Source organism: Onthophagus taurus, chromosome 2 (assembly GCF_036711975.1).
Source record: "Onthophagus taurus isolate NC chromosome 2, IU_Otau_3.0, whole genome shotgun sequence".
Classification (NCBI taxonomy): domain Eukaryota; kingdom Metazoa; phylum Arthropoda; class Insecta; order Coleoptera; family Scarabaeidae; genus Onthophagus; species Onthophagus taurus.
The window spans coordinates 12,913,040-12,926,729 of record NC_091967.1 but is presented as its reverse complement, the minus strand read 5'-3'; the positions used below and the strand labels follow the sequence as shown (position 1 = coordinate 12,926,729).

The window sequence follows — 13,690 nt, the reverse complement described above, 5'->3', positions numbered from 1 at the left end:
AAAATGTTTCCTGAACTACAATAAAATAATCTTTTTATTTATAACATTATAAATTTAACTAATAACAATTTTATTATAACGAATTAACAATTAAATAACAAACTTTGTGTAAATTGTTTTGTATTAAGTATAAATAACATAAACAACAAAATAACAATTTAATTAATTAAACAAATTTAGCTGCTTTCATTTCATTTCTTACACATTGTTGATAATTTTTCCAAGAATGTTTTTCGTTCGAAACAAATCCTCTGTTAATTCTATTTCTCATAACAATAACAAATTCATTATAATCCAAAGAACCATTTTCACCATCGAAAATGGTAAAAATTAAATCAATTAAATGTTGGGTTAAATCACATCCGCAAATTTTCGAAATTTTATTAAAATCTTTTTTGGAAATTGAATGTTGCGCAAGTTTAAACATCCTAAAAGCAACACTAACATCATCGAGGTTTGTTAATAATTTGTTAAAGCTTTCGAATTCTTTAAAAGTAATACCAACGGGGTTTCTTAAGCGATTTAATACTTTTTGTAAACACTGCTCGTACACGTTCGTTTCGAGATTGGAATGTTTTAATAAAATTTTAACGAAATCTAATTCGGAAATTTTATGCGAATTGTTCGAATATTGATTAAATTCGAATCGTAACACTTCGTTTTGAAAGTTTATTATAAATTTGTGAAATTGTTCGTATGTTAATTTTTTAGTTCCATCAACTCCAAAAAAATAAATTATTAACGTCGTATCTTTAAAACAATTTTTGTTTAGATTTCCTTTTGATAACAATTTGTGATTAAAAACATTTTCCATAATTAAAAATTCATTTTTTCCGATAGTTCGATTTTTATCCGTATCGAGCATATCAAAGGCTATTTTAAATCCAGATTCGGGTCTTTTTAATATCGATAATAAAAATAGATATTCCATATAAGATATGATTCCTTTATTATTTGGGATATCAAAAATTGGTGAGATTAATTCATTTTTTGTTAAAATTCGTGCTTTTTTTTGTAAATTTGGTTCTATTTCAATCAAGGATTCCATAAAATCTTTTGGAGTCATAAATAATTGGTCCTTGTATTTGATCGAAGCGAATTTTATAAATCTTTTTTCTCTTGATGATGTTTTTTCGTTTAAATCTAATTTAATTTCGTGTACATTTTTAAAAATATTTGTATAATAATAAGTTGTGTAAATAAATGTTACACCACCAAGAAGGGTTAAGAAATGATATGGTTTTATAAAATATTTGGACGCAATTTTTGTTTTTGGAGCGTGATAAACATATTTAAATCGAGTTAATGTTTTATTTAATAAAAATCGTCTTAATATACTAGACATTGTTTATTTTTTAGATTTAGATTTAAATGATGTGATGATAACTGAAAATAAAAAAAAATTGTTTAAATTCTAAAAAATATGTAATAATATGTAATGCAAAATTAAACTCAACAAGCTTATTATCTTGTAAAATAATAAGATAAGAGCCAAAAATTAACTAATTTCTATTAAAAAATTTCTTTTTACTTTATAACATTTAAAATAAATTGATCTAATTATTGATCTATTATATTAAGAGTCTTACCGTTCCAATTTTTTCCCCATTTTTCTAACTAATTAATTTATATCGACCTTTGTCTCATTTTCCATCAGATTACACACATTATATTGTTTAAACTGCAAATACCCAAGGTTTTCCCATTCGTTCATATTAATCCCCACCACTGTGAAATAATCAACACTTGTAAATACTACTTATTCACTCAAGGAATAGAATGATGACCCCTTCCATCGTTTAGTTTAGTTACGTTCGACTTCGACCGCGATTCACGTTGAATCTGATAAACAATGACGACGTATAAGTATGCAATTATCTGATAAAATATGCTTTGTTATGACGGAAAAGAAATTAAAACGACGAAATATTTAATGTAATTATGAACTATTCGACAAGTAGTGGTAAGATCTTTATTATAAAAGAAGTAAATGAACGAATTAATTTTTTTTTTGATTGAGAAAGTAGTTATAAGTGGTAATTCAAGAGAATCAACTCCGCTGTTGGAGTCGAATGGAAATCATTTGAATTATTTTTATATTTTGACTTTGTTCTTAATACTTCTACTAGGAGTTTCTGCAGGAAGTTATTTATTACTTAAAGGTATGTTTAAATTTAATTCGTTATGTTTTTTGAACTATCTTTGTTTATTGACTCATCGTAATACATGATTCATTTTCTTATTTTATACAACGCAAACTATTCTTTAAAACCATTAAGAAAAGGGAATTTTCCGGTTATTCAATAGATTTAAAATAGACATGAATAAAAGAATGAAATAATGCAGATTCAATAAAAAATGCTTTTGTTCAGATTGCATTATTAGAACCTTCTACCAGTTCAGTGACTTGTATAATGAAAATAAACGGAGTTAATTTTAGCACAATAATAAAAATATTTTAGTTATTTATTTTTACTCGTTAATAACAGTTATATAATAACAATTATATAGAATACAACATAATTTATTATTAATGTAAAAATAAATAAATCAATTTAGTTCTATTTTTACACTTCGACGAGCAATTCTTCCATCGTTATCAAGATAAAATGTTGTCTTTTTGCAATCGCAGTAACTTGTTGATCTAGATTCCGTCTTATTATTTTATAATTACTTGCATTCGCCAATTATTGCGTTGTTGACCACCTTTTCCAGAAATTTTGAAAGTTTATTGTAGTTGCTAAAAATTATTTAACCGATCTAAAAGCTAAGTTTTGCTAATTTGTTAATGACTTGCCAATTAAAAAATGATCTGGCTTAACTAAGCTTTAGTTAAAGGTATGTGGCCATGCGACTGCTTTTAATTGAATGCGTTTCTGTTGTATCTTTATATGCCCACACATCATTTTTAAATTTCCGGTGATAACAAACTCGTGACTTCTAACTCTCAACAAAATTGGATCAAGATTATCATGGGATTATAAAACTATTCATAGAAACATCGTTTATCGCAAAATGTTAAAGAAACAAGAAAGGACTTTCTTCCTTCTTGTGTCAAAAAAGTGTCAATCAAAGTGGTTGAAGAAAACCGATTCCGCAGATGTACTATATGCAGATTATTTTTGTCGCATTGGATTATCATGTTATTATTTCTAAAATAGTTAGTGAGTGGATTACAGAAACAGATAGATTAACGCACTTGATGTAAGAGTTCTTCGGTCGTTTATTGGATGCTTTAATTCAGTTTGAAAGACTCTGCTAAACGATGCAATTTTTGAAACTACTTCAAGTATTAAGCTGGAATCTGTATTGTAAAGGTTTGCAAATTATTTGCATAACCCCATTAGAGTCAGTCTCAAACCATAGTCTCTTTTACATAATTCTGTAAAACATTACTTTTTTAATGATAAGCAGCAATATAGCTTTATACCTTTACAAAATCCCAGGACTGTGCACCCTAGTTATGTCCTAAAACTCTAGTCCAAACACCAATCCCATAAAATACCCTTTTCTTAGTGTTTTAGACACCTTTGCCACAGCTGATTATCGCGTTTGCATTTCCGTTCTTATTTGCTGCTATTACTTTCCTATTTATTATTCTGTCTATGGTATATAGAAGATATCAGAATGGATTAATTAAGTAAGATATGTTCCCATGTTGTTTTAATTTAATTTAGTAATTTACTAATTTATATAAATCTAGTTATAAATTGCAAAACAACAAAGTTAGGCTGTCAGAAGTTGAGTAATTATTCGATATAAAAATGACTTCTTAGATTGTCCAATTTAAAGCCAGGTTTAAAATATTTATAAAGGTGAATTTTTGGAATATTTTTATACTCTTGAAAAATTTAATTTAAACTTTAAAAATAATATGGTTCTTATTATAAATACCTATACTATCTTAACCAGTATATAAATAAAATAGTTTAGTTTATTTTTTGATAAAATTCTATAAATAATATTGTACTTTTATCTATAAGATACATTTTTATTTTTGTTTCAGAGAATGGTTGGGAACATTTAGGAAAATATCCACAACTCTTAAACATGACAAATATTACTTCAAACAATTGATAAGTGTTTTTTACTACTAATTACATAAAATTAAGAAAAAAGCATTTTCAAATTTTATTAAATGTTAGGAGTAAAATGGAACCTGCCTGATTATCTGTGATTTAAAAAAAGGATGATTTTTTTGTGTAAAGTTGTTTATATTCTCAATTTTATCTAAGACAATCATTAACATAATGTAAAATAGATGATGAAGTAAAACTAAAAGACTGTTATAAGTATTAAATGATTATCAAGATGCCATACTAGATTAAAACGAATTCTGTTGCATTAAGTAAAGAAAAAATTATCTAAATAAACGTTTACACATTAATGATTAATAAATAAGTAATAGAATTTTTTTGTTTTCCTAAAAATACAACCCTAAATAATGCGACCCACACTAAAAATTATCTTATTCTACAAATTTAATATTAATTAATTAAACATACTAACAATTAATTATCAATTTAATTTGGTACCTAGTTCTAAAATAAAATAATTACAATTTTATAACTATACTAAAATTAAAATGTAAAGTGAACTTTCTTTTTTATCATGTGATGTAAATTAGTGGATTTATCCCTAAATAATTAATTTTTAAAATTTGTTACAAAAAATGTAGATGCTCAGTAGTGGATTTAAATTTGGTTTAAACCAATTTATTAACCTAAATATACTCTAAATATATGATGTAAGGTAGTGGATTTATTGTTTAACTCAAATGAATCAATTTATAAATTTAGTTCTATCCTAAAGTTGTGATGTAAATTTTTGGATTTATTTTTTATCCCTTATTAAAGATGTAATGATAAGTAGTGGATTTAGTATTCTAAATAACTCTACATTAGCTACCTATTAATCTACTTTATACAATTAATTTCATCTATAATTTAATCTACCTCTAACTTACGAAAACTTCCAGATAACCCGGTAATATCGTTAAAATTCGCAGCTCGTCTTCTTGTAATAATCCCTTTATCGCTTAACAATTTCATCGTATCAAAAGATAACAACCGTTCTCTTTTCGCTTCCAATTCTTCTTTCCATAATTCGATCATTTTCGATGCGTCCATTTCACCTCCATATTCTTTTGGTAAAGATTTCGAATCGATCACCTTATGCAGGTCACTTTCACCTTCAAAAACCTTTTAAAAACAATAAATATTAACGGTGTTTTTTTTAAAATAATTTTTATACTTACATTTAATCTTTGTTGCAATTTTGGACTTAACCTTGATTTTGCAAAATCGAGGACGTATTTTAAAGCCCTTGGAACATTTGTAAAATTAAATGCTTTATGTCGAATTGGGTAAGAATGCTAAAAATTTGTTTTCGTTAATTATATACAAATCAATGTATTCTTGAGTTACATCATCGAATGTTGTAACATTATTTACAACATATAATCGAGTAAAAGAAATTTGTGAGCATATGGCTCGTAATAAAATGAATGAATCTCTCTCTTCAGACTGGTTTTCTTCTACTTTCTCCCTATACTTTTTTTAACCTGCTTAGTAAATAGTTGGTTTCCCACGAAGCCTTAATAATAATTTTTAAAGTTTTAAGACTGAGGTAAAATAACAAATATCGATTAAATTTTCGAATTAAGAATTTTAAAGTGAATGGAGAAATGTATTTTTTTATTAAATTAACTTACTTCACCCCATTTAAGTAAAGTTGCAAATTCCGTAACATTCCACATAGCAACATAAGCTGGGGTAACACCACTTCCATCTCCAACATAAGTGACACCAAGAACTTGATTCTTTTCGTCGTTCAATAAAGTTTCAAGGGTTATAATCGCAACTTTTGCAACATCGACAGTTGTATGTTTATACGGGTCGATTTTATCTTGAAAAAATAAATAACTAAGTTTTAAAAACGACAAATATAAATTATAACTTACTTGGAATGCACATAATGATTCTTCGGTCGTGCAAATCTCGATAAGGAGACACAAACATAAATCTAAAAATAATCGATTCATAAATGATAAATAAAACTTTGAATTAATTCCAAATTATTAATTACTCACCCGCGATTAATTAAATCGTTCACGTTTGGATTCCTGTAATCCAAATCGTAACAAATCGATTTAAACACTCTTCGAAAATTAAGATATTTCAATAACATTTGTTGCGCCATTGGTAAACTAAACTTTTTCGTTCGTAAAAAGCGCAATAAAAAATTGTCATCTAAAAATATAAAAGAAATTAAATTGTTATAGTATAATAATTTCTATTTTTAAATGGGTTTTAAATTTTTTTACATAACAAAATATGACGTAAAGATGGGACTAAACAAAAAAATACTTTCTAATTTATTCATAATAAATACATGTACTAAAACGTTTTAACTTTTTTTTGTTGTTAAATGAAATTGTTAATTTTTTGTGCTAAAAATGTCAAAGTTTGAAAAGATTAAGTAAGTGTATTCCATACATTAACACGGCATTACACAATCTTTAAATTATCTTTTCAATTAACTTCGATTAGATTTGGTGTTACAAATCTTCTTGTTAATCTTCTGGAACTCAAAAAACTTCAAAAACTGTCCTAGAGAAGTAATTTAATGAAATATCTTGAGACGTAATCAGGTCTGTTTGGCTTGTATACCAAAATCAACTTTGGCAATATGTAAGGATGTTAAGTTGGACGATTTCCTAAGGGCCTGTTACATTACGGATGGATTGCTCGATAATTATACCACAGTATATATAACAGACAGTACTCTCACTCAGTGGCGGCACGTTTGATGTGGCGAATTGATTTTCAATGACCTCGAAGCCATTATTCTGGCATAAAACACAACAGGTCCGCATTAAAAATATTTAAAACGTCGAAAATATTAAATTAAAAAAGTTATTCGCAATTAAATTTCTGAACTGATAAAAACATTAGTTATTGAGTTATATATTATATAAGTAATAACGTCATTATTTATAATATTTGATATTTTATTTTAATCTTTACACTTGTCGTTACGGCTCTGCATAAAAACAAACCTCACAGACACACTGGCGATTAGCAAGATTTAAACCAGCGTAATGGCCGCTCGCCTGCGTAATGAGGGCTGCGCATATCTTCCCGCCAAACCGAGTGAGAGTACTGTCTGTTATTTATACTGTGATTATACTCTGTTTTTAAACCAGGAGGAGTAAACGCGAAAGTCAGATTTACACTAGGAAAAATCACTATTATAGATATTTTGGCGGTAATTTTAAATTAATAATTATTATTATTTATTTATTTACTTATTATTGTATTTATTTTCGTTTGTTATCGTCAACACTAAACATACAAATTAACATTGAAGTTATGAGTGTATTTATTTCAAAATATAATAAAGAAGGGTTTAAGAACACAAAATTTACAATAATGACAGGAAACTGTCGAATTGTCAATAACCTAACCTTCAAATTCAAAATCAAAATTCAAAATTGCCTGTGTGTGAACTTCCTCGCATTCAACCAATCACGTGCAAGGTCAATCTGGTGACAAATTTAAAATACTCCTCCTGGTTTAAAAACAGAGTATAATTGCCAAAGAAAACTTCAAGGTATAATTAATGTTTGTAAACAAAACTAACCTTACCTAACATTCCTTCACGCTATAATTGACATTACAAAAGAAAATTTCACGCTATAATTGCCATTACTAATTGCCAAAGAAAACTTCATGGTATAATTAATGTTTGTAAACAAAACTAACCTTACCTCACATTCCTTCACGCTATAATTGACATTACAAAAGAAAACTTCACGCTATAATTGCCATTACTAATTGCCAAAGAAAACTTCATGGTATAATTAATGTTTGTAAACAAAACTAACCTTACCTCACATTCCTTCACGCTATAATTGACATTACAAAAGAAAACTTCACGCTATAATTGCCATTACAAATTGCCAAAGAATACTTCATGGTATAATTAATGTTTGTAAACAAAACTAACCTTACCGAACATTTCTTCACGCCATAATTGATATTACAAAAGAAAACTTCACGCTATAATTGCCATTACTAATTGCCAAAGAATACTTCATGGTATAATTAATGTTTGTAAACAAAACTAACCTTACGTAACATTCAGCGTCTGAAGACACAGGGCTAAACCCGAAACTTAAAAATATACAACTTAGCGCTGAATAACAATTAAAAGTAGAACTAACACTTGCAGCAGAACTATACTCTGTTTTTAAACCAGGAGGAGTAAACGCGAAAGTCAGATTTACACTGGAAAAAATCACCAGAAAATATCACTAGATATTTTGGCGGTAAATTTAAATTAATAATTATTATTTATTTATTTACTTATTATTGTATTTATTTTCGTTTGTTATCGTCAACATTATACATACAAATTAACATTGAAGTTATGAGTGTATTTATTTCAAAATATAATAAAAAAGGGTTTAAGAACACAAAATATACAATGGGGTCATACACGATTTTTTTTTATTATATTTTCTGAAAGTTTATATAAAAATATAGTTACCGTTATTTTTTTTTTTAATATTTTCGTACAAAGTCATTGTTAAAAAAATTATTGAAAATTTATATACCCATTTGCGCTTTTAAAATTCCCGCGTTGATGACGTACGATTCTCACTTTTGCGTCCCCTGCTACCCGCTCAAATGCGAGAAAGAGATGAACGTCATTTAGGTTGTATTGAAAAGAGGTAGAGTGTTTGTAGGTTATGTTTATTATGTTTTGTTCATGGATGTAATAGAGACACTCTATTACATCCATGGTTTTATTTTGACACTGTCACACCGCAAGCGCTATCTAACGGACAATTTAACTTGTTTTAGGCAGTGCGGTTCCTACGTCACAGAAAAGCCGCGAAATTATTTCGTTTGAATATTTGCTATTTTTCACTTCAAATTACGCAAAATATAAAATTGATCAAAATATTTCTTTTACTTTGTGTTCATGCATATACTTGCATATATCGTTTGACATAAAAATTTTCTCTAAATTTAATGAGTGTGTATGACCCCATAATGACACGAACTTTGATTATATATAATATGGATTGAGTCAACGAGAGAGATAGCTTGCGCAAGGTGATCGAACCGAGATAGACATAGAAGCGTACTGCCATATAATGGGTGTACTGATAGAAGTGAGATAGATATAGAAGCATACTGACATATAATATATCTATCTTTGTTACACTTTCACATTATCGCTTTCCATCTGCGTCTATTCACCTTGAGCAACATTTTTGTTAGTAGATATATTCAGTTAGCTCAATCCATATTATACATATATAATCAAAGGACACGAAACTGTCGCATTATCAATTACCTAACCTTCAAATTCAAAATCAAAATTCAAAATTGCCTGTGTGTGAACCTTCCTCGCATTCAACCAATCACGTGGAAGGTCAATCTGGTGACAAATTTAAAATACTCCTCCTGGTTTAAAAACAGAGTATAGTTCTTCAGAAAAATGACTGTGATTCTAAACAGAGCGAGGTTAGCATTTATGTCAAGTATTTCTGACGCTAACTCTCTTGCAATCACTGGCTTATTGTAAGTCAGGTAGTCTTTAACAACTGATCAAGTGGGCTATATCGAGATAGTGTTGCTAGAAACCGGGCAGAATGGAAAAGACTTGTGGAGCGGGTCAGGATTCATAATGGATTGTCAATAAAATTGTTGGCTATAAATTCAAGGAGAACTTTTTGGCAAAAGAATAGATCATTCATGAACATAGCCGAAGAGAAGAAAAACTTCTCAATTTTACACACAACTGGTTGCTTACTAAATTAGTCTGGCAGCTCAAATTCACTTTGATTTCCTGAAATATCTATGGCAGTGCAGATCAGTCATGTAATCAGACCAACTTTAGACCGGAGGAAACTATATGTTGCATCTCACATTTTGTGACATTGGGTGATTAATCCTGATAGTAGAGAAACAATGCCGTCTAACTCTGTAAAAGTTTTCGTGAGTCCATAAAGACATTCCATCTATCATTCACATTGACTGTAAAAGTTTGTATTTTTTAGAAATGATATACATTATTACTAGAAAATTAGGTAAATGCTCTAAGGAGCCATATATGGTACATCTTTTTCACAAAATCGTTGTCCAAACGGTTTTTAAGTCGTTTGTGCAAATGACTGCGATGATAGTGGCGTAGACTTACGGTCATGGATTACAATACATACATCAATCTTCTATATGTCTGTTTAATATCGAAAGCAAAGAAGTATGGCAAAACACTAGGATAATGAAATTCTGATCTTCTACATTGTTGATCGCTGATTATCAAAATAAAAAATTTTTGACATCAATAAAAAAAAAATAATTACCTGTAATACAATTTTCAATATCTCGATTTTGTTGAATCCATTCTTTAAATTGTTGAAGATATTGATTACGAACCAATCCATCTTCTCTAAGTTCCTTAGCCGCTATAGAAAAATATCCAAGATTTAAAGATTCCTTATCGGCATCCTTTAAATCTTCTTTTCTTTGCACGCAAATTTCCGGCATTTCTAAAACAGAAATATTTAAATATTTGGTTACAACAAAACCGAAGGTTAAGTCGAGATAACTCAAACTATTACAGAAACACATTAAATCATATCTTTGGTTACGTAAAATCTGTCAAAACTTGGTTATAACCGGCGTTTCAAATCTTGTACATGTTTGTGTAATATTTAGCATTTTAAAAAGAACAAGATTCAAAGAAAGATAGTTTTCCCGGACGTAATCGTGATTTACTCGGAGTTCGTTTACGTAAGTGGCTTAGAGAAAAGATATGTTAAATTTAAATGTATGTATTTATATTGAAAAGAAAGCTGAAACCGATGTCTCATGTTCAGCTCCTGAAACGGCTTGTGCGTTCGTGTGACTTATGTAATTTTGGAGAACTTTCTCAACTGTTATACAATGAGTTCCTGTTGCGTTATCATTGTATGGATTTTGTTTATTTACTTATTTTTGTAAAACTGTTAAATTTCTTTTCCTGCCTACAATAAATTAAGCTTGTGCTGTTAATGTCGTAATTGGTGAAATTAAGTGTGAAAGTTGTTAAGATTTAAATAATTTTCGAATAAAACTATAAGATATGATTGTTTAGGTAATCAGATTGAGTTAATTAACATAAACAATTAATAAATTATCAAAATTTAAGTAAGTAACATAAATATGTACTTTATAAAAAATTAAGATAAAGAAAAGTTTTTACAATTTACACTCCATGTGTCTATGTCTCAGAAGTTAGAGGAGAGTTAAAGAAGATTAAATTAGGGCAAAGTTAAATTGTCATGGGAATATTAATTTCAATCTAGAAACTCTGTAGAAGTCCATAAAATTACATAAACTTTAAACATAAATCTTTTATAGTTTTTGACATGATATAATGTATATAATTTTATAAGTGTCATCAGAACTTTGCTTTTTAAAGGAATAAATAAGCCATATAATACAATAATAGTGAAATAAATAGAATAAAAATGTTTTTTAATGTGTTCAAGACATTGAATTCAAAGTTGACGTGGTTCAGGTTTTCCTAAAGATGATTTATAATTAATTCGAAACCGGTAGAACAGAAAATAAAACAAATCCATCAGAAAAGTGCAAAAAGTCGAGTCTTGTTTCATTCTGAACGATGGAAAGAGACAACGATGATAATAATTATTTTAAAAATATTTCTGTCAAATTCATATCATTTGAAATATTTAATTAAAATAAAATGAAATAAACTAAATTAACTTTTTAAAAAACATTTCAAATTCTACTTGATAATATTAAAAAAATATATATTTCGTACTTACTTGAGGGTTTTGGATTTAAGCTCACACACGTTAACGGTTCATAAGTGTTTGTTCTTCCCGCGAACGGCTTAAAGGTGAAAAGGTGATTCCCTATTTAAGAAGGTGGTGGGGTAAACCCCAAACCACCGGCGACGAACTTTTGGTTCATTCCACCGCCAATAACTGCTGAACCAGCATAACAATTAAATTATATACATAGTTATACATAGTCTTTGTTATTAAATTTACGCATGGAGGAGTCACAATTTGATTCATCGATGTTACGCAATAATCAAAACTTAAAAATAATTTTCTTTTTGCTGTACGTGTTGTATGTCGGATATCTTTTGACCGACCTTCGCTTTGTTTTAATAGAAAAAAGTGGAACAATGTCATATTTTTTTTGTTATATTTGTTCATGTAAATATTTTTGACTATGGTGTGAGTAATGGATGAATAGGGTTATATTTCTAAAAATTGATTCATAGAAGTTATATTATTGATATAAAATTAAACTAAGTTATCATTTTCAAGATTAAAACATAAAAATAGAGAATTATATTCGAAATCCATTTTACCAGTATTTGTTAATAATTAGGAAAATAATATTTAAAGCTTTTTTGTACTTCCAAAGAACGTTCTAAGTTTTTAAAATGTTAACGTGTTCGTAAATTATACTTTAATCATTTATATTTTATCTTAAAGAATTTTAATAATGTAAAACTTGACGTTTGATATTTTAATCTAATATTGCATCTTAAAAACTAGTCTCTGAAGATGGCTATTACCCGAAACTAGTAAGACTCAGTTTATTATTTAATTAAAGACCAGTTTTGAAAGTAAAAAAAAGCTTTAAATATTATTTCTCTTAATTATTTATAAAAATAGCTAAATAGAATCATAAATAGAATCTGTAATTCTTAAAATATTGGAAGCGAAATTTCACCTGGCAGAGGTGGTTATAAAAAATGGTGGAGCAAAATGGTTTTTAATCGATTATCTCTAAAATGCATAATCTCAGCTACTTTCATAGAACATTGGGTGAATTCAAAGATTGATTCTACTTGAAGTTTTAAATTCAGTTGCTATCTCTATACATTTCTGTATTCTTGTCGCGATCTGAGATAAGAGATAATTGGGAATTGCGAGATTCCTCGAGAACTACCTATTAGGAATTTAATTAAAAAAATATGAGTACAAATAACTTAGACATTTTGATATTCTGAAAATAGACGTAGAGATTTTGATATCTAAATTAAAGGCATGGAATTGGCTGAATTCAAACATAAATGTATAACTCAAGAAAGCACAACGAAGTTATTTCCATATCTTTCATCGGAGAAAACATTGAGTACAAATATGAAAAAGCAGAAAAAGAACATACAGGATTTGGATTCTGAGGATTTCCAAAACTCCGTTTTGGTCAAGGTATTTGCCATCTGGTGGCAAATATATCTTGTATCATATTTCGTCAGCAATTATATTTACAGACTCTCTCAGTTCTTTAACGTCATTGAAGAATTGTGGGGGGCTAAAACAAGACAGGCATTATTTGATATACAGGATGTGTCAAATGTCTGGAATATAGCCAATAACTTCGCCAATTGTGGTTTTAAAGAAAAATGTTTCAAATACAAGTTTCTTTATTAATCATAGCGCATTTTTTGACGATACTTGTTTTTATTTATTGTTTTTTGTTTCGTTGCTATGGCAACCAACGTTATTATTTTAAATGGGATGCATTTTTTGCATGCTATGCGATGAACATATCAAATCTATGGTTGAAGAAAGAAACGGGAAAAAATGCGTTTTTTGTAAGTCTTACAATTAAATCAGTTAATTACAATCAAAGTAGGCTCT

General features: G+C 28.2%; 1 protein-coding gene across 2 annotated transcripts; it reads right to left on the bottom strand.

Moving 5' to 3' along the window:
- Window positions 1–16: 16 nt before the first annotated feature.
- LOC111425947 (calcium uptake protein 3, mitochondrial-like) lies at window positions 17–11,982 on the bottom strand. 2 transcript variants are annotated; one of them, XM_023060237.2, is made up of 8 exons: window positions 11,852–11,982; window positions 10,382–10,567; window positions 6,092–6,251; window positions 5,963–6,024; window positions 5,714–5,907; window positions 5,258–5,374; window positions 1,590–5,201; window positions 17–1,386 (listed from the first exon to the last, which is right to left on the bottom strand). In XM_023060237.2, the coding sequence occupies exons 2-7, from the start codon at window positions 10,563–10,565 to the stop codon at window positions 4,947–4,949; spliced, it is 972 nt and encodes a 323-aa protein (XP_022916005.2). In that variant the 5' UTR covers window positions 10,566–10,567; window positions 11,852–11,982; the 3' UTR covers window positions 17–1,386; window positions 1,590–4,946. The 2 variants fall into 2 exon arrangements, with proteins under 2 accessions (XP_022916005.2, XP_071050403.1); XM_071194302.1 differs by lacking the exons at window positions 5,258–5,374; window positions 5,714–5,907; window positions 5,963–6,024; ... (1 more) ...; window positions 10,382–10,567; window positions 11,852–11,982 and having other exon boundaries at window positions 1,590–1,767.
- Between the last annotated feature and the right edge of the window lie 1,708 nt (window positions 11,983–13,690).

Bases quoted from the DNA above. Each gene is read 5' to 3' on its own strand.
- LOC111425947 (XM_071194302.1), bottom strand. From the start codon at position 1,345: ATGTCTAGTATATTAAGACGATTTTTATTAAATAAAACATTAACTCGA.